General features: G+C 37.8%; 1 protein-coding gene across 5 annotated transcripts in view; it reads right to left on the bottom strand.

The window, feature by feature from the left end:
- SPATA6L (spermatogenesis associated 6 like) overlaps positions 1-24,500 on the bottom strand; it is a 57,842-nt gene that overhangs the window by 18,765 nt on the left and 14,577 nt on the right. For 2 of the 5 annotated variants that reach the window (XM_069576487.1, XM_069576488.1), the window contains 4 exons: positions 23,549-23,590; positions 8,864-8,988; positions 4,227-4,304; positions 2,266-2,496 (listed from right to left, as the gene is read on the bottom strand). In XM_069576487.1, the coding sequence (XP_069432588.1) occupies positions 2,266-2,496; positions 4,227-4,304; positions 8,864-8,988; positions 23,549-23,590 (476 nt within the window). Of the gene's footprint in view, positions 1-2,256; positions 2,497-4,226; positions 4,305-8,863; positions 8,989-23,548; positions 23,591-24,500 lie in introns of all 5 variants that reach the window. The other 3 variants (XM_069576485.1, XM_069576490.1, XM_069576489.1) reach the window with 2 other exon arrangements.

The following is a 24,500-nucleotide window of genomic DNA, read 5'->3' on the forward strand; positions in this document are numbered from 1 at the left end:
CAATTGACAAAAAAAGAATCTCAAATATATACAAGCAGCTCCTGCAGCTCAATTCCACAAAAATAAATGACCCAATCAAAATATGGGCCAAAGAACTAAACAGACATTTCTCCAGAGAAGACATACAGATGGTTAACAAACACATGAAAAGATGCTCAACATCACTCATTATCAGAGAAACGCAAATCAAAACCACAATGAGGTACGATCTCACACTGGTCAGAATGGCTGCTATCAAAAAGTCTGCAAACAATAAATGCTGCAGAGAGTGAGGAGAAAAGAAAACCCTCTTACACTGTTGGTGGGAATGCAAACTAGTACAGCCACTATGGAGAACAGTGTGGAGATTCCTTAGAAAACTGGAAATAGAACTGCCATACGACCCAGCAATCGCACTGCTGGACATACACACTGAGGAAACCAGAATTGAAAGAAACACATGTACCTAAATGTTCACTGCAGCACTGTTTACAATAGCCAGGGCATGGAAGCAACCTAGAGGTCCACTGGCAGACAAATGGATAAGAAAGCTGTGGTACATATACACAATGGAATATTACTCAGCTATTAAAAAGAATGCATTTGAATCAGTTCTAATGAGGTGGATGAAACTGGAGCCTATTATACAGAGTGAAGTAAGCCAGAAAGAAAAACACCAATACAGTATACTAACGGATATATATGGAATTTAGAAAGAAGGTAACGATAACCCTGTATGCAAGGCAGCAAAAGAGACACAAATGTATTGAACAGTCTTTTGGACTGTGGGAGAGGGCGAGGGAGGGATGACATGGGAGAATGGCATTGAAACATGTAAAATATCATATACGAAACAAATCGCCAGTCCAGGTTTGATGCATGATACAGGGTGCTCACGGCTGGTGCACTGGGATGACCCAGAGGGATGGGATAGGGAGGGAGGTGGGAGGGGGGTTCAGGATGGGGAACACATGTATACTCATGGTGGATTCAAGTCAATGTATGGCAAAACCAATACAATATTGCAAAGTAAAATAAATTAATTTTTAAAAAGAAAAAGAAAAATACCAGTACACATATTATTGATAGGATGTGTTCAGGATGGGGAACACATGTACACCTACACGGATTCATGTCAATGTATGGCAAAAACCACTACAATATTGTAAAGTAATTAGCCTCCAATTAAAATAAATAAATTAAAAAAAGAAAAACAGGAACTAATACTAGAAGTGTTTTTAACATAATAAAAACATATGTAACTGTAAAGAAATGAATCTGCATATACAGTATAATTATAATTTTATGGGAAAAAATAAGGCCTTATGAATACCAAAAAAGTCAAAAGAAAATGTATCAAATTAAACAATGATTTTATTATTCTAGTGAACCTATGGGTAATTTTTTTTCTTAACTTTTCTGTATTTTCCTTTACTTTTATAGTAGTTGAAAAAAATTAAGACTATGAAAACAAGTGTGATTAAATTTGCCCACTACTTCCTGATGGCTAAATCTAATATAACTTTAATTAAGGACTTTGAGTATGGCATATCATTGCTTCTTCCTGCAGCCACGTTTCCTACTCTTAAAGTGAGGCCTGGTGAATTCCCTAATGGTCCAGTGGTAGAGAATCCGCCTTGCAGTGCAGGGGACACGGGTTTGATCCCTGGTCAGGGAACTAAGATCCCACATGCCATGGAGCAACTAAGCCCATGCACTGCAGCTCGAGAGTCCATGCACCACAATGAAAAGATCCCTCACGACTCAACAAAGAGCTCGCATGCCACAACCAAGACTGGAGGCAGCCAAATAAATAAATATATATTTTAAAAAGCTGGCCATGGAACAATGATCTTACTATGAAAACTCAAGCAGTTTTCTTAAAACTGATGAGGCTTTAGTTTCAGATTTGTACAGCGTATGTGCCAGCCTTTGATATGAATCTTCTACTACTGTCAGTTCATTGATCTTCCTGGATAGTGGCAGGTTGTCCTATGCAGATAACACTATTAATAATTAGATTATTTTTAATTCTAAAATTAAAAATAGGGATAGCAGACATTTACTCAGCAAGTCCTCTGTACAAGACATCTTTATAGGAGTTTCCTGAAAATAACTCTAGGAAATGAACATAATTTAATCATAATTATTATTAAATTTGAATTTCCTCTATTTATTTACTTACACATCTGTTATCATGGTCCAACCTTCCTTTATTCCATCCTCATTCACACCCTCACCATTCCAAAGGACTCTGAAAAATAATTTTAGGCTCACGTGTCTTACTACAAATGGAGGTTTGCTTTCTCCAGGTATTTTGAAAGTATATCCAAGGTTCAGCTGAGCTGGCTGGTCCTGGAAGAAACGCCTGGTGCAATATGGAGAGAGTGGCCGGGACTGCACGCCTGGGGGCACTCTGTCGAGATTACTCTCCCTTGGTTTCATCTTTACACAACTCAAGGGGAATTTTGGTCCATTTGGTGTAGATAAAGGCCTTCGTGACATACATCTTTCTTCCTGAAACCCAAAGAAGAGACAATATTTTTAAAGAAGAAAGCTCAATCAGAATATAACTGTATTTAACTGAACTAAGGTAGAAGATTTAACATCTCAGATTTATAAAACATGAACTCAGGGAAGGGCATTTTAAAATTTTTCTTCAGGTCAGCTTAGTATCACTAGTAGATTTAAATTATTAACAGTGAGATTTGTGACTTCCCTGGTGGTCCAGTGGTTGAGAATCCAGCTGCCAATGCAGGGGACATGGGTTTGACCCCTGGTCCAGGAAGATCCCACATGCTACGGAACAACTAAGCCCATGCGCAGCTACTGAGCCCAGATGCCCCAGAGCCCATGCTCTGCAGCAAGAGAAGCCACCACAATGAGAAGCCGACATGTACCAACCAAGACTCAGTGCAGCCAAAATGTAACAAAATTTTTTAAAAAAAGAAATTTAAAGTGAGTTTTATTTGTATTATGAGAAAGCTGGAAAGTATCAGACACCTCCATGCCCCATCAGATGATTGACAGATACACAAATACAGCGAGAGAGGGAGACAGAGAGAGAATTTGGCATATACTTGGGTTCAGCGATTTCACCTCAAGCAATTTATTTTAAGGAAAAAGTATGGCTGTATGTATAGCTATGGAAATTTTTAGAACAATTAAAAAATTAGAAGCCAACTATACTGGTGAGTAAGCACTTTTCTCTCAGCTCCAAACCCACCTTTCCATACTCAATTTTATGATACTGAACCCGCCACTGCAAATCCCCTTCTGCTTTCCTAGCTGTTCTGTTAGGCTCCACCACTAGACGGCGCTAGAGGAAGACTGCAAGACTAGAGAAGGAGAGAGATCACACAAGATCTCTACATTACGAGATTAAAACAAGATTAACAAAATGGAATGGAAGAAAAAGAGCAATAAACTGAAAAGTCACTGTGCACATTTAAACAGACTGGAGAAAACAGTGAGTAAATAAGAAGAGACTAAAAAGCAGCTATTGCCTTCCTGAAAATTTATCACTGGTTTTCCATTGACGAGTTACAGTGCCCAGGGGATTGATGGATTTGCACAGATTAATGACCCTGCTTCTTCAGTACCCCTAAATCCAAAGCCCACATTTTCAAGGCTTATTCTAGGACCCCATGTGAGGTCTACAAACTATATTCATTAATCCTCTGTATCATTTTAGAAAGGATTTTGCATGGTTGCAAAATTGTGGGCAATGGGGTAAAATAAAAACAGAAAGAAATGAGTGTGAAGGGGAAATCAGGGCTGGACAAGCAAAATGAAGGTAGTGCTCAAGAATGCCCCAAGACCCTCACTGTTACCAGAAAAAAAAAAGAACCCTCACTGTTACCAAAGAGGGGGCCCCAAATACAACTCTGACCTTCAGCCTCAGCATAAGAAAGAAGGAAACACTACTGTTGATAAAATCAAGAGTAAATGTCATGAAACAACAACAACAAAAACTAACTAGACTACAGGTCAAGCTTGTGACTGTAGCTTCTGGATCATGCTCTCCCACCAACTATGCCATGATGAATACCTGCCAAACATCATCACTCTAATGTGACAGGCTGAACAAGAAATTTGACTATGTAAATTCAAACCTAGCAATAAGTCTCCAGGTTTCTGTCTGTCCAGTTGCATCTAAACTTGGTAAACCAAGCTGAGGTTGAAATTCTTTAAATTTGTAGAGAAATCCCTGACATTTCTATCTCTGGATTCTTTATTATACTTACAAAAAATCTGTTTCTATGCAGAAACACACGTTCTCTGATGGCTGTCCTTGTAGAAAACTCTATTTTAGGAGCAATGCCCTGAAAATAAAAGAAACAAATAAAATTATTGGAAAGAAGGTCTTTACTCATCCTATCCTAATGTGAAATTATCCAAGAACCTAAATGCTCTTTTGTGTAGCCGGCATAACCTACACACATTGTCTAAAATATATACCTAACAAATATAAATATATATATTATATATATGTAATGGAATATTATTCAGCCTTTAAAGAGAAGGAAATCCTGCCATTTGTGACAGCACAGAAGAAACTAGAGGACACTATACTAAATGAAATAAGCCAGACACAAAAAGATAAACCCTGCATATTTCACTTATATGTGGAATCTGAAATAGTCAAACTCAAAGAAACAGCTAATAGAATGCTGGTTGCCAGGAGCTGGAGGATGAGGGGAAAAGGGAAAAGTTAAGTCAAGGATATAAAGTTTCAGTTAGGCAAAATGAATATGTTCTAGAAATGGAATGTACAACAATGTGACATAGTTAACAATACCATTTTTAAAACACTTGTACTGGGGTATAGTTGCTTTAGGCTTCCCTGGTTGCTCAGTGGTAAAGAATCCATCTGTGATGCCAAAGATGCAGGATACCGGGTTCAATCTCTGGGTGGGGAAGATCCGTTGGAGAAGGAATTTGCAACCTACTCCAGTATTCTTGCCTGGAGAATCCTATGGACAGAGGAGCCTAGAGGGCTACAGTCCATGCGGTTGCAAAGAGTTGGAGACCACTGAGTGACTAACACACACACATACATATATTATCTCATTCAACCCTCATAATAACCCTATAAGGGAAGAACTATTATCAGTCCCATTTTACAGAGGAAGAAACTAAGGTACACGGAGATAAGTAATTTACCCAAAATCACACAGCCATTGCATGACAAAACTGGGCTTGAACCCAGATAACCTAAGTCTATACTTAGCCACTCTACATGAAGCTCTGCTTAGCCCAGAAAGGAGGAGGAGGGTCCCCTAACAGTAAGGAATCCACAGTCTGTAACGCAATCTTGTTCACCTATTTCACTTCAGCTCCTGGCGGTGACTTACAGACAATAAGGAGGAATGTATTTTCTTTTTCATATAAGTACTCATTTTAGCATAACAGTTTAGAGCTGAAATTTACAGACTATATCCTGTGCAATCCCCTTAGCAATGGGATAGTGGTAATGATGGTTAGGTCAATAATTGGATTTAACAGTAGGATTTTTTTAGAATCACTAAGGAAAAATTTATAAAGTGTACTCAGAGTACCTAAACACTAAGGAAAAATTAAAATTATTAACTAAAAATTAATAATTAAAAACAATATTCTTTCTGCCTAATTTACAAATTCAGTCTTTACCTATCAACAACAACCAAAAAACACAGATTATAATCTCCCCTCAATATTCTTGACCTCAGCAGGAAAAGGAGGAAAAAAAGGCTGTTAGGGTAACAAGTGAAATGAAAAAAAATATGAAAGTACAAAGAAAAAGTCACATTGTACTGGAGAAAATAAATCTAATTCTTAATGAACTAATAACAGAAAATAAATGAAGTAAATAATTTGTCTGACCTTCCCGTGTCATTCATTCTCATGTCCTATAACATTAATGAAAAGAAACTGGACCCTGGGCTGAAATAAAAATGAGAGAATTAGCATAAGGCAGTGACTGAGTGCAAACTTCAAAGCACAACAGACCAGTGCGAGAACCCTAGATCCACTGGCTCACCAGTTCTGTGACTCTGAGTACCCTTTATAAATTCTCCATACCAGCTTCCCCATGCCTAAAATAAGGAAACTAATAATAGCCAGCTTGCAGGGTTAAAAAGGATTGAATAAGACAATACTCAACACAGGGCCTGGCATCTAGTGAGAATGCAATGAATATCAGCCGTTAGTAAAACTTCAGCAATTTGTTTTATTTTTCCTTATAGAATATTTGAGAGAAGTTGAACTCTCTACCTCTTCACAAATTGTTTAAAATATACTTTAACTTCATTGAAAGGACTGATACTTTACCTCTAATGCATGAAGATCTTCCTCAACAGTGTTAAAGCTCTTTCTCTTATGATTACCTGCATTTATGAATAACTACAAATAAAACTTCCGGTACGTTCTTCTTCCTAATTATGCCTATAAAGTTAAACAGAGATAATATCTGGGAAAATATGAGAAAGTGTCTTTCTTCTTGTCTTGATACTTAGCTGGATACCAGCCCAATGTTTGCAAATGGAATTTATTTAACAGAAAACTTGGGCAAATTAAATTAATGTAAAGAGTATCTCCCACCTATTTCTCACCAGTTTCTAATCCCCTTTCTGCTTCTGAAGAGCAAAATCTCAATAATTCAAAATAATAAAGGCAAGCATCTCACAAGTACCATGGATATAAGTGATACACAAAGAACATCTCTGAGGAAAAAAAAAATGATGTCAGTGATATTCACCAGATCTTCAAAGATTATGGAGGGCTTAAAGTTCTGGCCATCAGGAATTCTGATTAGGAGAACTTTTTTTTTTGACCATGCAGCACAGCTTGCAGGATCTTAGTTCCCAGGGAGAACTTTTGATGAATGCTTGGTGTTTGAAGTATCAGAACTAGAAGTCCTGTCATCATAAACAACATAGAAATAGGGGTTCTGCATGCCATCTATTCTGCACAGAACTCTCAAATGGAGGCAATAACAACTCACTAAATTAAAATAATAGCCACTCATGGAGTAGTAACAGAAAAGTTGAATATTAAATATGCTTTTTATAATTTACAAAGATGTAGCCCTTAAAAGAGAGGTCATTCAAGGGACATAAAAGTAGAGAAAACTTTCAGAGTTTCTGCAATATTAAAAATCATCCCAGATAATAACAAAATTAATATTTTGAACTTGGGTTCAGATAATGCCCCCAAAACAGTAACTGCTGTACTAGTAACTGTCATATCTTTTAAGATCCCTCAATAATATCAGTCTGTCACATGCACCACAATGTTCATTGCAGCATTGTTTACAATAGCCAGGACCTGGAAGCAACCTAGATGTCCATCAACAGATGAATGGATAAAGCAGCTGTGGTACATTTATACAATGGAATATTACTCGGCCATAGAAAGAAATGAATTTGAGTCAGTACTTGAGGTGGATGAACCTAGAGCCTGTTATACAGAATGAAGTAAATCAGAAAGAGAAAAACAAATATCATATATCAATGAATATATACAGAATCTGGAAAAATGGTACTGATGAACCTATTTGCAGGGCAGAAATAGAGATACAGACATGGAAAAGAGATCTGTGGACACAGCAGGGGAAAGAAAGGGTGGGACAAACTGAGAAAGTAGCATTGAAACATATACTTTACCATATATGAAATAGATAGCCAGTGGGAATTTGCTGTATGACATAGGAGCTGAACCTAGTGTTCCATGACAGTCTAGAAGGTGTGAGGTGGGACAGAGGTTCAAGAGGGAGGGGACAAATGTATACCTATGGCTAATTCATGTTGATGTATGGCAGAAACCAACACAACACTGTAAAGCAATTATCCTTCAATTAAAAATAAATAAATTTTAAAAATATCAGCCTGTGAACCTCTTGTCAGTTTCCCCTCCATTAAGTGGAGACCATAATACCTGCCTTGGCTGACTTAAGAACAGTTATGAAGAAAATAAGATATCACATGAAAAAAACCAAAGCAAGTCCACCTGCCAATGTAGGAGATGTGGGTTTGATCCCTGAGTTGAGAAGATCCCCCAGGGAAGGAAATGGCAACTCACTCCAGTATTCCTGCCTGAATAATCTCATGGACAGAGGAGCCCTTACAGTCCACAGCAGCACAGAGAGTCGGACATAACTGAGCAACTGAGCACACACACAGGCAGCACTACTCTATTTTACTATTATTGTTACTAAACCAATAGCTATGATTAACTAAACTGATGCTACATCTTTCAGGTAGTCTGCATTAAGAGGAGACGATAAAACAGAGATATGGTTACCAAACTTATGGTTACCACAGGGAAAGAGAGGTGAGGGGGGATAAATTAACAGTTTGGGATTAGCAGATACAAACTACTATATATAAAATAAACAAGGTCCTAGTATAGCACAGGGAACTATATTCAATATTCTGTAATAAACCATAATGGAAAAGAATGTGAAAAAGAATATATAACAGTGTATATCATTACATATAATATATATAACTGAATAATAATATATATCATATATATATATAACTGAATCACTTTGCTGTACACCAGAAACTAACACATTATAAAGCAACTATACTTTAAAAATATCTAAATTTAAAAAAAAGAAGAGGAGGTGAAAGAAGTAAGCCTTTTATAACTATGTGGTAATGTGAATATGGCAGTGACTTAGCCTGGTCAGACAAGATTCCCACGTCTCAGATCAATAGTGGGAATCGGCATCATTTAGTACTTTGAGTGGGCATCTCATCAGGGCTGCTAAAGAGAATAAAGGGGCACTAACCAAGATGAAGTGATCTGTCCACAAACAGGTCCTATTAGCAATAAAACATTCAGGTTCCAAGAATCCATTTCCCAACAGAAGACCAGCTAGGCACCAGTCACTTACTGGGAAGCCTTCAACTGTCTTCATGAGCACCTCCCTACACATCCCAGGGTGCGAAGGTGTCAGCCGTGGCTCAGGGAAGAGAAAGTCCCGTGTGTTTTCTTCATAGTAGGCCAACTCTTGCCACACTACAAATAAAGGAGAAAATGCATGAGTAGATATATATTCTGAAAATGATGTTATCTACATCATTTAAACTAAATAAAAGTTGGACTGTTGATGGCAGAGACAACACTCAGATAAAAACAGACATTTTGATCACAGCACCTGGTATTCAAGAGGCAATGTCTTCTACTACTTTTTATCTCATGCATGATTTTCAAATGTCTTCCCAAGCATTGATCTAAAGGGTTGCTCCCCAAAACAAAATAAAAAAGAACATCTCTTTCCATCCATCCATCCTTCCATTCTTCACTTTGACAAATGTTTTCTAAGGACATACAATGGGCCAGGTCCTAGGGATAGAGCAGGAACGAGGTAGACAATGCTCTGTTCACCCAAAGGTTACAGTGTAGACTAGGGTTCAATAGATTCTGTGGTGCAGGAATGTCAGTGTCCCAGTGGCCTAGAGAAAAGCCAGAGCTGTGGCTCTCAGCAGTACTGATACCAACCCCAGGAACATTTTGTAAATCTGTGGGGAAATTTCAAGGGCGGGAACCAGAGGTCAGGGTGTCTTGCAATGCCCAAGACACTCCTGCATAACTTTCTAACATCCTACAGACATTCTTTCAGGCAAGAAAACCTTTTTACAATTATCTGAGCCTGGAACCTAACTGTTACATATAAACACAAAGCTTTTTTTTTTTTTTTTTTGCACAATTTAAAAATACACTGAATTTTCAGGAATGCAGGTACCATGAAAACTAAGGAACAACTGCATTTTGCTTTGTCTAAATCTTTACCAAGATCCTTTCAGCACTGTGAATACTACAAATACTACAAATTTGAATACTATAAATACTATATACCAAATACTATACCTGCTCAACATTTACATGTTAGTATACATCTCATTTTATTCTAAATCACTTTTCTTTGTACTTCTCCTTTATATTATGGCTGAATATTACACAAATGTTTGCAGTGAGCTATATAAAGTTGGTTATATTATCTGTGGGGCTTCCCAGGTGGTGAAGAACCAGCCTGCCAATGCAGGAGACATAAGAGATGCAGATTTGATCCCTGGACGGAGAAGATCCCCTGGAGGAAGCAATATACTCCAGTATTCTTGGCTAGAAAATCCCAAGGACAGAGGACCCTGTTGGGCTACAGTCTATGGGATTGCAGTCAAACACAACTGAAGAGACTTAGCATAGCACATATTACCGATGAACATTATTTCAATATGGTCAAAAGGATAATACAAAATACTCATCATCAAAAGATCATCTCAGGTGCAATATGATTAAGAATCACTGAGCTAAAGAACAGAAAAGCTACCATCTTAGACCCCCTTGCCTACAAAGAAGGTGCTACACAGTGGTTTGGACCAAGAGCACCATGAAAAAAGTAATTGTAGTCAGTGAGGGAGCTTTACTGTTTAGTGATTCTTACTTTACTTGTGAGAGAAACTTGAATGAGGGTACTTTTTATTATCTCAAATGTACAAAATAATCAACCTTACATCAAATAATCTGATGGCTTAATGTCTTCCTACATATTCCATTTAATATGAATGTTAGATTCTAACAAGGATCAAAGTACAAAAAGAATGTATTCTACACTTTTCATCATATTTTTCTACTCCTCCCTTCAAAAACATGCTCCAGCCACAATGAACTGATATGTCTTTCCCTCCTCTGCTATGTACCTCCTCAGCTTATGCTACTTCTTATAAAACATTCTTTCTTCCTTCCCATCCTGTTGAGATATTATGTAGTATGTTAGAGATACTGTAAGAAACACTAACAGTATCTTACAGTATCTCTAACATACTACAGACTATACAGCCCACCAGGCTTCTTTGTCCATGGGATTCTCCAGGGAAGAACACTGGAGTGGGTTGCCGCTGTCTCTTTCAGGGGATAGTCCTGATTCAGGGAACGAACTTGCGTCTGTCTTCTGCATTGGCAGGTTCTTTACCACTAGCGCCACCCGGGGAAGCCCATCTCCAACAAAACAGGTCCAAAAGAGAACTTGATTTTTTCCACAAATAAGCTCTCCCATACCTTCCTATTAGAGGAACCAGGTCTAGTTAATCAACCCAATACTCCAGGCTCTATCCTTTGTTCCACTCTTTCACTCCTTATAGTCATCCATTAGCAAGTCCTGTTGACTACATCTTCAAAATTAATCTAAATTCTATTCCCTTCTATTGTTACAGCTACCACCATGGTCTAACCCCCCACCTCCTCTCTCCTGGACTGCCACCATGACCTCCTAGCTAGCTAGTCTCCCTGCTTTCATTCTCCCTGTACTCAAATCTATTCTTCACATACCATGACATTATTTCAGATTTTGACTCTGACCTACTTAAAATCTTCCAATAGGCTTGCTATCATATTAGAATAAAATAAAAGTATTTCATCCTAGCCTTTAAGACTCTTTATAATAAGACTCTAATAACCTCTCCTACTTCATTACCACTCTCCTTAATGACTCCATAGCATCACTTCAGCCCTTCTTGTTGTCCCTCAAACACATACATCTATCTTCGATGTTTGTCCTGCTGTTTTCCCTAGATGCATGGCCTAATGAAGACACTTGTTGTTGCTCAGTCACCCAGCCAGGTCTGACTCTTTGCAACCCCAAGGACTGAAGCACGCCAGGCCTCCCTGTCCCTCACCATCTCCCGAAGTTTATCCAAGTTCATGTTCATTGCATCAGTGATGCCATCCAGCCATCTCATCCTCTGATGCCCTCTTCTCTTTCTACTATCAATCTTTCCCAGCATCAGGGACTTTTCCAATGAGGCAGCCATTTGCACTAGTTAGTTCAGTCACGTCTGACTGCGACCCCATGGACTGCAGCATGCCAGGCCTCCCTGTCCATCACCAACTCCTGGAGTTTATTCAAACTCATGCCCATTGAGTCGGTGATGTCATCCAACCATCTCATCCTCTTTTGTCCCCTTCTCCTCCCACCTTCAATCTTTCCCAGCATCAGGGTCTTTTTCAATGAGTCGGTTCTTCGAATCAGGTGGCCAAAGTATTGGAGTTTCAGCTTCGACATCAGTCCTGCGAACGAATATTCAGGGCTGATTTCCTTCAGGATGGACTGGGTAGATTTCCTTGCTGTCCAAGAGACTCTCAAGAGTCTGCTCCAACACCACAGTTCAAAAGCATCAATTCTTTAGTGCTCAGCTTTCTTTATAGTCCAACTCTCACATCCATATATGACTACTGGAAAAACCACACCTTTGACTATATGGACCTAGGTTGGCAAAGTAATGTCTCGCTTTTCAATATGCTGTTTAGGTTGGTCATAACTTTTCTTACAAAAAGCAAGCCTCTTTTAATTTCATGGCTGCAGGCACCATTTGCAGTGATATTGGAGCCCAGAAAAATAAAGTCTGACACTGTTTCCACTGTTTCCCCATCTGTTTGCCATGAAGTGATGGGACAAGACGCTATGATCTTAGTTTTCTGAATGCTGAGCTTTAAGCCAACTTTTTCACTCTCCTCTTTCACTTTCATCAAAAAGTTCTTTAGTTCTTCTTTGCTTTCTGCCATAAGGGTGGTGTCATCTGCATATCTGAGGTTAGTGATATTTCTCCTGGCAATCATGATTCCAGCTTGTGCTTTATCCAGCCCAGCATTTCTCAAGATGTACTCTGCATATAAGTTAAATAAGCAGGGTGACAATATACAGCCTTGATATACTCCTTTCCCAATTTTGAAAGTCTGTATTTCCATGTCCAGTTATTACTGTTGCTTCCTAACCTACATACAGATTTCTCAAGAGGCAGGTCAGGTGGTCTGGTATTTCCATCTCTTTAAGAATTTTCCACAATTTGTGGTGATCCACACAGTCAAAGGCTTTGGCACAGTCAATAAAGCAGAAGTCTTTCTGGAACTCTCTTGCTCTTTCAATGATACAACGGATGTTGGCAATTTGATCTCTATTTTCTCTGCCTTTTATAAATCCAGCTTGAACATCTGGAAGTTCACAGTTCACATACTGTTGAAGCCTGGCTTGGAGAATTTTGAGCATTACTTTGCTAGCATGTGAGATGAGTGCAATTGTGTGGTAGTTTGAGCACTCTTTGGCATTGCCCTTCTTTGAGATTGGAATGAAAGCTGACCTTTTCCAGTCCTGTGGCCACTCCTGAGGTTTCCAAATTTGCTGGCATATTGAGTGCAGCACTTTCACAGGATTTGAAATAGCTCAACTGGAATTCCATCACCTCCATTAGTTTTGTTCATAGTGATGCTACTGAAGGCCCACTTGACTTCCCATTCCAGGATGTCTGGCTCTAGGTGAGTGATCATACCATCATGATTATCTGCGTCATGAAGATCATTTTTGTTAGTTCTTCTGTGTATTCTTGCCACCTCTTCTTAATATCTTCTGCTTCTGCTAGGTCCATACCTTCTCTGTCCTTTACTGAGCCCATTTTTGCATGAAATGTTCCCAGTATCTCTAATTTTCTTGAAGAGATCTCTAGTCTTTCCCATTCTATTGTTTTCCTCTATTTTTCTTCTACCATAGTTTGGTCTCAGGTCAAACAGGGAGGGAACATAGCCCTGCCTTTCAACAGAAAATTGGATTAAAGATTTACTCAGCATGGACCCACTCATCAGAATAAGACCCAGATTCCCCCTCAGTCAGTCTCTCCCATCAGGACGTTTCCATAAGCCTCTTATCCTTCTCCATCAGAGAGCTGAAAACCACAATCACAGAGAACTAACCAATCTGATCACATGGACCACAGCCTTGCCTAACTCAATGAAACTATGAGCCATGCCATGTAAGGCCACCCAAGACAGATGGGTCATGGTGGAGAGTTCTGACAGAATGTTGTCCACTGGAGAAGGGAATGGCAAACCACTTCAGTATTCTTGCCTTGAGAACCCATGAACAGTATGAAAAGGTAAAAAGATACAACACTGAAAGATGAACTCCCCAGGTCAGTAGGTGCCCAATATGCTACTGGAGATCAGTGGAGAAATAACTCCAGAAAGAATGAAAAGAAAGAGCCAAAGCAAAAATAACACCCAGCTGTGGAAGTGACTGGTGATGGAAGTAAAGTCTGATGCTGTAAAGAGCAATATTGCATAGGAACCTGGAATGTTAGGTCCATGAATCAACGCAAATTGGAAATGGTCAAACAGGAGATGGCAAGAGTGAACACTGACATTTTATGAATCAGTGAACTAAGATGGACTAGAACAGGTGAATTTAACTCAGATGACCATTATACCTACTACTGTGGGCAAGAATCCGTTAGAAGAACTGGAGTACCCCTCATAGTCAACAAAAGAGCCCAAAATGCAGTACTTGGATGCAATCTCAAAAACAACAGAATGATTTCTGTTCATTTCCAAGGCAAACCATTCAATATCACAATAATCCAAGTCCATGCTCTGACCAGAGGCTGAAATTAAATAGTTCTTTGAAGACCTACAAGACCTTTCAGAACTAACATCCAAAAACGATGTCCTTTTCATTATAGGGGATGGGAATGTAAAAGTAGGAAGTCAAGAAATACCTGGAGTAACAGGCAAATTTGGCCTAGGAGTACAGAATGAAGCAGGACAAAGGCTAATAGAGTTTTGCCAAGAGAACACACTGGTCATAGAAAACATCCTCTTCCAACAACACAAGAGACAACTCTACACATGGACATCACCAGATGGTCAGTACTGAAATCAAACTGATTATATTCTTTGCAGCCAAAGATGGAGAAGCTCTATACAGGCAGGAAAAACATGACCAGAAGCTGACTGGCTCAGATCATGAACTCCTTATTGCCAAATTCAGACTTAAATTGAGTAGGAAAAATCAGTAGACCATTCAGGTCTGACCTAAATAAAATCCCTTAGGATATAAAGTGGAAGTGACAAATAGATTCAAGGGATTAGATCTGATAGACAGAGTGCCTGAAGAACTATGGGCAGAGGTTCGTGACATTGTACAAGAGGCAGTGATCAAGACCATCCCCAAGGGAAAGAAATGCAAAAAGGCAAAATGGTTGTCTGAGGAGACCTTACAAATAGCTATGAAAAGAAGAGAAGCTAAAGGCAAGGGAAAAAAGGAAAGATATACCCATCTGAATGCAGAGTTCCAAAGAACAGCAAGGAGAGATAAGATAGTCTTCCTCAGTGATCAATGCAAAGAAATAGAGGAAAACAATAGAATGGGAAAGACCAGAGATTTCTTTAAGAAAATTAGAGATACTGGGAACATTTCATGCAAAAATGGGCTCAATAAAGGATAGAAATGGTATGGACCTAGCAGAAGCAGAAGAGGTGGCAAGAATACACAGAAGATACACAGAAGAACTAACAAAAATGATCTTCATGACGCAGATAATCATGATGGTATGATCACTCACCTAGAGCCAGACATCCTGGAATGGGAAGTCAAGTGGGCCTTCAGTAGCATCACTATGAACAAAACTAATGGAGGTGATGGAATTCCAGTTGAGCTATTTCAAATCCTGAAGGATGATGCTGTGAAAGTGCTGCACTCAATATGCCAGCAAATTTGGAAACCTCAGGAGTGGCCACAGGACTGGAAAAGGTCAGCTTTCATTCCAATCTCAAAGAAAGGCAATGCCAAAGAGTGCTCAAACTACTGCACAATTGCACTCATCTCACATGCTAGCAAAGTAATGCTCAAAATTCTCCAAGCCAGGCTTCAACAGTATGTGAACTGTGAACTTCCAGATGTTCAAGCTGGACTTATAAAAGACAGAGGAACTAGAGATCAAATTGCCAACATCCGTTGTATCAATGAAAAAGCAAGAGAGTTCCAGAAAAACTTTCTACTTCTGCTTTATTGACTATGCCAAAACCTTTTGACTGTGTGGATCACAAGAAATTGTTCACATTAGATGACCAAAATACTGGAGTTTCAACTTCAGCATCAGTCCTTCCAGTGAGTATTCAGGGTTGATTTCCCTTAAGATTGACTTAAGGTTGACTTAAGATTAATCTCCCTGTTGTCCAAGGGACTCTGAGGAGTCTTCTCTAGCACCACAGTTTGAAGGCATCATTTCTTCGGCGCTCTGCCTTCTTTACAGTCCAGCTCTCATAATTATATTTGATCACTGGGAAGACCATAGTCTTGACTATACAGAGTTTTGTTGACAGAGTAATGTCTCTACTTTTCAATACAGTGTCTAGGTTTATCAATGAATGACAGATCTTGGTTTAAATGTCACCTCATTAGAAAGGGAGCAACCCAACCTACAGGACCCTGTCACTCCCTACCATATCCCCCTATATTACTTTCAACCTAATAGTTATCACTAACTGCTATTTTTGTTCAGGCATTCATTCATTATCTGCTACCATGAATGCTCCATGAAAGCAGTAACTCTTCCATCCATCATTAAATTCCTGCCAAGATTGTCCCTAGAAAGGTGTGAGCTTAGGTGTCAGTTACTAGTACAGGGCTCAGCCAAGACAATCTTGCCTGAAAAGGAATCATACTGTCAGCATCTTTCATAGGTCCCTTGAGATATCATTCAAGACAGACATATTAAAACTGAATCACAATGTCCAGAAATGAGTGGAAACTTAGACAAGTGGGATGGGGGGAAGGGAGGGAGGGAGGTTCAAGAGGGAGGGGATATATATATATATACTCTTAGCTGATTCATGTTCTTGTACAGCAGAAAATAATATAATACTGTAAAGCAATTATCCTCCAATTAAAAATAAAATTTATGAAAAGAAAGAAAGAAATGGTAAAGTGCACCAACCCTGTTCCAAGCCTGTGAAATGTGCCTGAGCATAGTGAGTACTATTTTATAACTGCTTCTTGAATGAATGAACATAATGATTAATACATTAACCACTCAGTATGTACTAGTTACACTCTGTAAGACTGAGTTTCCACAACTGTAAAAAAAAGGGGGGGGGCCAGACTAAATGTTCTCTAAAATCATTCATTCATTTTTTAATAATTTTTCATTCATACATTCAAGAAATATGCATTGAGAACATACTATGTGCCAGGAGTTCTAGACACTGGATGGATAATACTGAACAAGATGGATACAAGACCTGTCCTCCTGACACTTAGTCTGTAATTATTAAACAATTATTCAAATAAGCATATAATTTAAAATGATGAGAAAGGGCAGTGCACTGTGGCAGTCCAGTGGTTAGAACTCAGGATTTCCACTGCAGCGGGGCACGGGTTCAATCCCTGATCAGAGAACTAAGACCCCACATTCTATATGCCATGCAACTCGGCCAAAATAAGTAAAATAAAATGATGATTCAGAGGAAGATAGGGAGAGAGGTGGCAAAGCGGGTGGAATTCTAAAATAAATCTTCTACTTCATTAGTTTCATCCAGGCCTTGTTTTGTCAACGCTCCTTTTAAAACACTTTCTGTGATGGGTATGACCTCCTACCTTTGTTGGACATAAATAGACTTCCTCATATCAGGGCTCAAAAGTGTCACCTGAAAACGGGAAGTGAAATAACAATTTCTTCACCCATTATTAGCAACAAAACACAACTTTTTAATGAAGCCCAGACCACAGTGGTAAAAAACTATTTCTAGGTTCAGACAGAGCTGGTTCAAATCGTTGTTTCACCAGTTACCAGCTATGTGACTTTGAGTAAATCATGTGTATTTCTTAACTTCCTTTTCCTCTTCAGGTAAATGCAGAATTCATAATAGCACTTATCCCTTAGGTCTACTGTGAGGACAAATGACAAACATGTGAAGCAGAGCACAGTGACCGGCTTTACCTCCCATGATCACAAATGCTCTGTGACACCAGCCCAGCAGTGTTCCCAGCACTACTGGCCTCCATGAATATCATGTGTTTCAGCCATATGTTCCTACTGAGAATATGTGGATGCATGGTATGATGCTCTAACACGGGCTTTTCCTTTTTTCTTTCGTATGTTTTTGGCTAGTTCTCATCACTGAAAAAAAAAGTGATAGCTACTGCTTATTATTCCTACATTTAGCAGGAATTAAGATAAAAATGGGAGGTCCAAGAATTGAAAGTGAGTTCTGCTATCTTTGGAATCACAGAAATAAAAAGAAACTGAAAAAAAAAGAAGTGAGACTGAAATAGGGTTAGAGAAACAGAAGGCGGTAAAGCTTTTCAATTCTGTCTCTCTGGTTTGCTCATCTTCTAAAGATCCAAACTGCCACCCAGTGTGAAAATGTCAGAACACCAAGGGGATGTTACAGCAAGAGCCAAGGTTATAAGTAATAAATAAACATATGTACAGGCTGAGCAAGTCTCATAGGCCAAGTGAAATGTCTGAAAGAGCTCAGGGTTCTTAGTAATCTAACGGCACAGATAGGGAGGTCATCAATGCCGTCAGTGAGAAAGATCTCCCCAGAAAATGAAACAAATGAGACTTCAAGAGAAATAATAACTTTAATAACAATACTGGTTCTAGAAATAGCTAATATTTGTAGAGCACATCAGAACTGACAGCTTGTTTCCTTCCCAGTATGGAGTCTCATTTGATTACCTCTTTACAGGTAACTGAGGCTCTGAGAGTTGAAGACACTTGTCCTAATGCCACATGGCAAAGTAAGAATTCAAAACTAGATCACTGGACTTCCCTGGTAGCACAGTGGATAAGAATCCACCTGCCAAAACAGGAGACACAGGTCCAATCCCTGGTCCAGGAAGATTCCACATGCCGTGGAGCAACTAAGCCTGTGTACCACAACTACTGAGCCTGCCTGTGTGCTGCAGCTACTGAAACCCACGTGCCTAGAGCCGAAGCTCTGCAGCAAGAGAAACCACTGCAATGAGATGCCCGTGCAACACAACAAAGACCAAAAAAAAAAATAAATATAAATAAATAAATGCTTAAAAAAATGAAAAACCAGATCATCTGAGGCAGGAGTTCTTTCCTTGCTGATGCCTAGTAAACATCACTACAAAGTATATAAAATCAAGCTCTGATTCAGGGAATGGGTGCCCATTAAAAGAGTATGTTAAAAGCTGGACTGAATATACATGACTTATCCCAAAGTCGAAGTTTTTATTTAAGAGGTCAATAAAAGAAAGCACCAAGCTCATTGTCAAACAGGATTATGCTGGCCCCCATGTCTATTTGCTTTTTCTCATCCTTGTAAACTGAAGACCCAGGAGTTTTTATTGCTTCTAATCCGAATTACTAGATTTCTTCATTCTTTAGCAGTACAGTCCTACGCAAATCTGAGGTACTTATCTCACAAACTTAATGGTCAGAATATGTCTCAGTGCTATGAAAAAGTATCAGACACAGTAATACTGACAACAAAATTAAAAAGTAACAATTCAGCCAATGAAGAATGGATCCCTGAGAACCTAAATGTGGCCCATGTGACCCCACAGCACAGTCCACTTGAGACTTTAAGCAAATCATTTTTACTTAATTATCTAGTATCAAGAACCAGCAGATCTAGAGGGCTCACATCACCACTCTATGTCTGGTGCCACCAGCATAATACCAAGAAGTGGCACAGGGTAGAGCATTTTCTGAGTATACCTCCAATAAACAGATGTTGCACAAATTAGTGGATCAATCTATATATATTTGAAGCTGAACAAAATTAATTCTATTGAATGATTCAAGTTTAATCTGACTAAAATTACAATCTGAAATTGAAGGATAATAAAGAAAAAGAAGACAAGTGTAATAAAGCCTTCACTTTATATCTTTTATATCTGATTAATTTCTAAGTTATAACCTATAACCATGCATTCAGTTTTAACACTCTCCAGCCATTACAGTTTTGAACTATTCTTGCAACATTTTCACAGATGGATTTCTAGTCAAGTAAAAAACAAATGGCAGTCAAAAATATATCTGAAGTTTCAGGAAATACATATTCTACCTATATATATATATAAAATGTATATATATATATGCATAGATATGTATTTATATATACATATACTAAATATTAGATATATTTAATATTTATGTGCTTATATGTGAGTGTGTGTTTGTCTATATATCTATATATTTTAGGATTGGTTGAATATACTAAATATATTATATATGTTAAATATATTATAAAAGGCATAAAAAAGATAAACAACAAATTGTTAATAGCAATTATTTCAATTAATATTGTTGATAAATATGGCCTTTTACTATTTTATATAATTTAGTTAGTTAAAATTTTTACCATAAGAATATTTAGCTATTGGGTAACTTTTTTAACTCACAAAAAATTAAATAAGACCTGGTCCTGCTTCTATTTCATTAGCAAACTAAAATATAACTTGTCACTTATGATATATGTTTAAACATAAAACTGGGTCAAATTAAAAACTCAATGTCCTGATTTTACCCTGTCACTTCTTCCCTCTGTTCTGCCTACTTAAGAAACCACAGACATATATCAGAGTGTCCATCCTCAGACCCACTGAGATCTTAGGGTTCTTGTCTGTTTTTAGGACCTGCCTTGGCCAATAAACCAAGAGGAAGAAGAAAGAACGACAGATTCTGGGTCCACTCCATTGGGGCCCTTGATCTGCTCCAAAACCACCACAGTGAGCAGGGCCACAGTTTTCAGAAAAGCCTCCACAGCCACCTCTGCTTTAGCTGAGGTATCTGCCAGGCAAAATGCAATGCTAATATCCAGACATCGCTCCACAGGTAATCAAAGGACACTGACTATCATGTTATACAGAAGGAAACAAAACAAACTATAATATAGGAAAGTGGAAACTTTTAAGAAATAAATTTAAAATGTTAAGGTTGTCACAAATCATATCTAAAAAGAAGGGACCAAAGATATGGTTATTAAAATATATTTTAAAGAAATTATTACATACTTTTTAAACACAAAAAAATCCAAATGATAGCATCCAGCATTAGCCAGGGTATGGGGAGCAAGCACACTATATAATGTTAAATGCAGTAAAAATAATGGAAACTTGCCGGGGATCAGTTTACTCCCAGGTTATAAGATATGGTTCAATCTAGCAATTCTATTCTTTACAAATATATCAAGAGAAAAAATAATTGTTATAAATATAAAGACAAACAAAGACAAAGAAATCCTAATGTTCAACAATATGCATTTAAGGTTCATAGTAACGCTATGGAAAATACATAGCTATTAAAAATGACAAATAAGTTACCTATACGTAACAATTTAGAGTGAAAAAGTAAAACAAAAAATATTATTTACATACTTCTTATAGACCTATAAAAGCACAAATAAATTCATGAAATTATTTTATGATATAAAAAATAATGCTTTTTGGCCCGTTTTTAAAAATTACAATATAAGGACTTCTCTGGTAAGATTCAATGGTAAAGAATCTGCCCGCCAATGCAGGAGACACTGGTTTGATCCCTGATCTGGAAAGATTCCACATGCCATGGGAGCAACTAAGCCGATGCACCACAGCTATTGAGGCTGTGCTCTAAAACCTGGGAGCCACAACTACTAAGCCCATGTGCTGCAACTACTGAAGCCTGTGCACCCTAGATCTGTGCTCAGCAACAAGAGAAGTTAGCGCAATGAGAAGCCCACACACCGCAATGAAGAGTAGCCACCGCTCGCCACAATTAGAGTAAGGCCACACAGCTTCAAAGACCCAGCAGAGCCAAAAACAAAATAAATACACAATTAAAAATTAGTTTTAAAAAATTACAATGTAACAGTGACATATAATTGGGGAAGCTAGTAAAAGACAATATATGTGACCTTATTTACTTAAAAAATCCATATCCATATGTTTTTCTAACCGCAGAAAAGTATCAAGAAACATGACCACCAAGTATCACCAAAATATAAATAAAGGTTCCTTCATGATTTGGGAGTGCTTTTTACAAGTCAGAACTGTGAAGTTGGAAAAGGTAAAATGTATGGTAGCAAAGATCAGAAGAGGATGTGAAATGTTTCTGAGTTTTAGGTATCCTCTCTCTTTCTCTCTCTCTTTCTCACACACACACACACACACACACACAGAGAGAGACTTTAAAATCACCAGATAATCAGCCACATTGAAAAACTCTGAGAGTTGGTGTCACCAGGTGGCAGTTACTACTTGCTCACTAGCTCAGGTCTCTTGCATAACACAAAACAAAGGCATTACAGAATGCTTTCCTCAAGTCCCATGATTCCTGCACAGAGGTCACAAACTTTTTCTGCAAAGGGCCAGAGAGTAAAGTATTTTAAGCTTTGAAAACCATATAGTCACAACTAGTCAACTCTCATTGTAACTAACACAAAAGCAGCCATAAACACTTCTATGAATGAGTGTGGATAAAAACATCACAGATGATGAAATTCAAATTTCATATAATTTCCATTGATCAATAAATCTCGTTCTTTAAAAAAATTTTTTCCAACCACATAAAAATGTAAAAACCACAGACAGTTTGGCTGGCAGTTCCTTAAAAAGCTAAACATGGAATTACCATATGATCTATCAATTCCACTCCTAGGTATATAACCAAATACAAGAGAACTAAAAACACATACTTACACAACTTGTACAGGAATGTTCACAGAGGTGCTACTCATAATATCCAAACAGTGGAAGCAACTCTAATGTCCATCAGTTGATGAGTGGATAAACAAAATATGGCATATTCATATAAAAGATCATTAGTCATAAAAAGGAATGAAGTACTGATATATGCTACAACAAGGATGAACTTTGAAAACATTTTGCTAACTGAAAGAAGTCAGACATAAAGGGCACAAATTGCCTAATTCCATTTACATGAAAAGCCCAGTATGAGCAAATCAATTAGAGACAGAAATTAGATTAGTGGTGGCCAGGGGTTGGAAGGAAGAAAGAATGAAGAGTGAGTGCTAATGAGTACAGGGTTTCTTTGGAGGGAATAAAAATTCCAAAACTAGATAAGTGGTGATGGCTACACAATCTTGTGAACATACTAAAAATAACTGAATTGTATACTTGAAAATGGTGAATTTTATAGTATATGAGTAAATCTCAGTTCTTTAAAATGTGGAAGCCAATCTTAGCTCATGGGTCATACAAAAACAGACCACAGCTGGATTTGGCCTGGGGGCTTTAGTTTGTCAACCCTCTTCTAGCATCAACAGAGAAGATGGCCTTGGGCTAAACTCAGACACACACACACACACACACACACACTCACTCCACAAATTACAACACTGTCAAAAGCAAATACTTGAAAGAAGCTGAGTCGGGACTAAAAAAATTATTTGATGATTATTACATAAAACTGTGAAAAAGTGGAAAGTCAAAGAACCAGTTCAAGTTATGCTTACTACTATATCAAAGCCATAAAGTTACTCTTCTGAAAGTGGGGAAAATTCAATAGACCAGGTGGGGAGAGGGAGCATGTGTTACAGAAAGTACAACTTTTAAATGCAAGTCACAATTGTGTCATGCCAAAATCCTTTTAAAATTGTTAGATAGCATCACCAATTCAGTGGGTGTGAATCTGAGCAAACTTTGGGAGACAGTGGAGGAGAGAGGAGCCTGGTGTGCTACAATCCATAGGGTCGCAAAAAGTCGGACATGACTTAGCGACTCAATGGCAAAAACAACAACAAAACTAATTTAGAAATTCATTTATTGGCACATTACCTGGAGACACTAGCTGTATTAACTCAAATCTGGTTAGAAAGCCTAAAAAGAAAAAATTAGATTTTAATACTTCAGAATATTGTCAGAGTTTTTCATTAATGACTAAGTGTAAAACTGCCATAACACCCTATTTACATTACTAAAATAATAATAAGTGGAGAAAAAAAAAAGAAAGAAAAAAAATTTAAAAAAAATAAATATATACACCAAAAAATAATAATAATAATAATAATAATAAGTGGCATACCACCAACGAATCAGGTATTTCTAGACCCAATATATTGGGACATGTGGTGAGAAAAACTTAGTTATAAAAATAGATTTTGTCCCCTGAAAAGTATTGACAAAATGTGATATTTTCTCTCTCAAAAATGTATTCATAAATCACCAAAATAACAATATATTTTTCATTAAAAAAAATTCAAAATACTGTTATCCATCAACCTATAAAACTTACCTTGCTTAAAAGAGTATGCTATATGACTATATAAATTAGCCATAAAACAACAATTTTTTATCTTTCCTGAGTTCAAAATATATTTAGAAAGAGTATCTATATTCAATATGTTAGCAAATTTGGAAAACCCAGGAGTGGCCACAGGACTGGAAAAGGTCAACCTTCACCCCAGTTCCCAAGAAGGGCAGTACTAAAGAACATTCAAACTACTGGACAATTGTGCTCACTTCCCATGCTAGTAAGATTATACTATTTCTCAAAGTCACCATTTCTTTACATTTAGGAAAACGGAGATGAAAATAGAGTCTTGAAAGCATGAAATAAAATCAGGTATTTGGAGTAGACATCTGTCTTACCAAAGACTTGAACACCCTGTCCAAATTTTAGTACTTTTTTATATTATATATCCTTATATTCCAAAGTTAAGTTTAAATAAAAGTAAGACTTTATTTCCCAGGGTATCTCACAGCTAGGATACAAGCATATGACTTAGTT

The sequence above is a fragment of the Ovis canadensis genome, chromosome 2 (assembly GCF_042477335.2).
Source record: "Ovis canadensis isolate MfBH-ARS-UI-01 breed Bighorn chromosome 2, ARS-UI_OviCan_v2, whole genome shotgun sequence".
Lineage (NCBI taxonomy): Eukaryota > Metazoa > Chordata > Mammalia > Artiodactyla > Bovidae > Ovis > Ovis canadensis.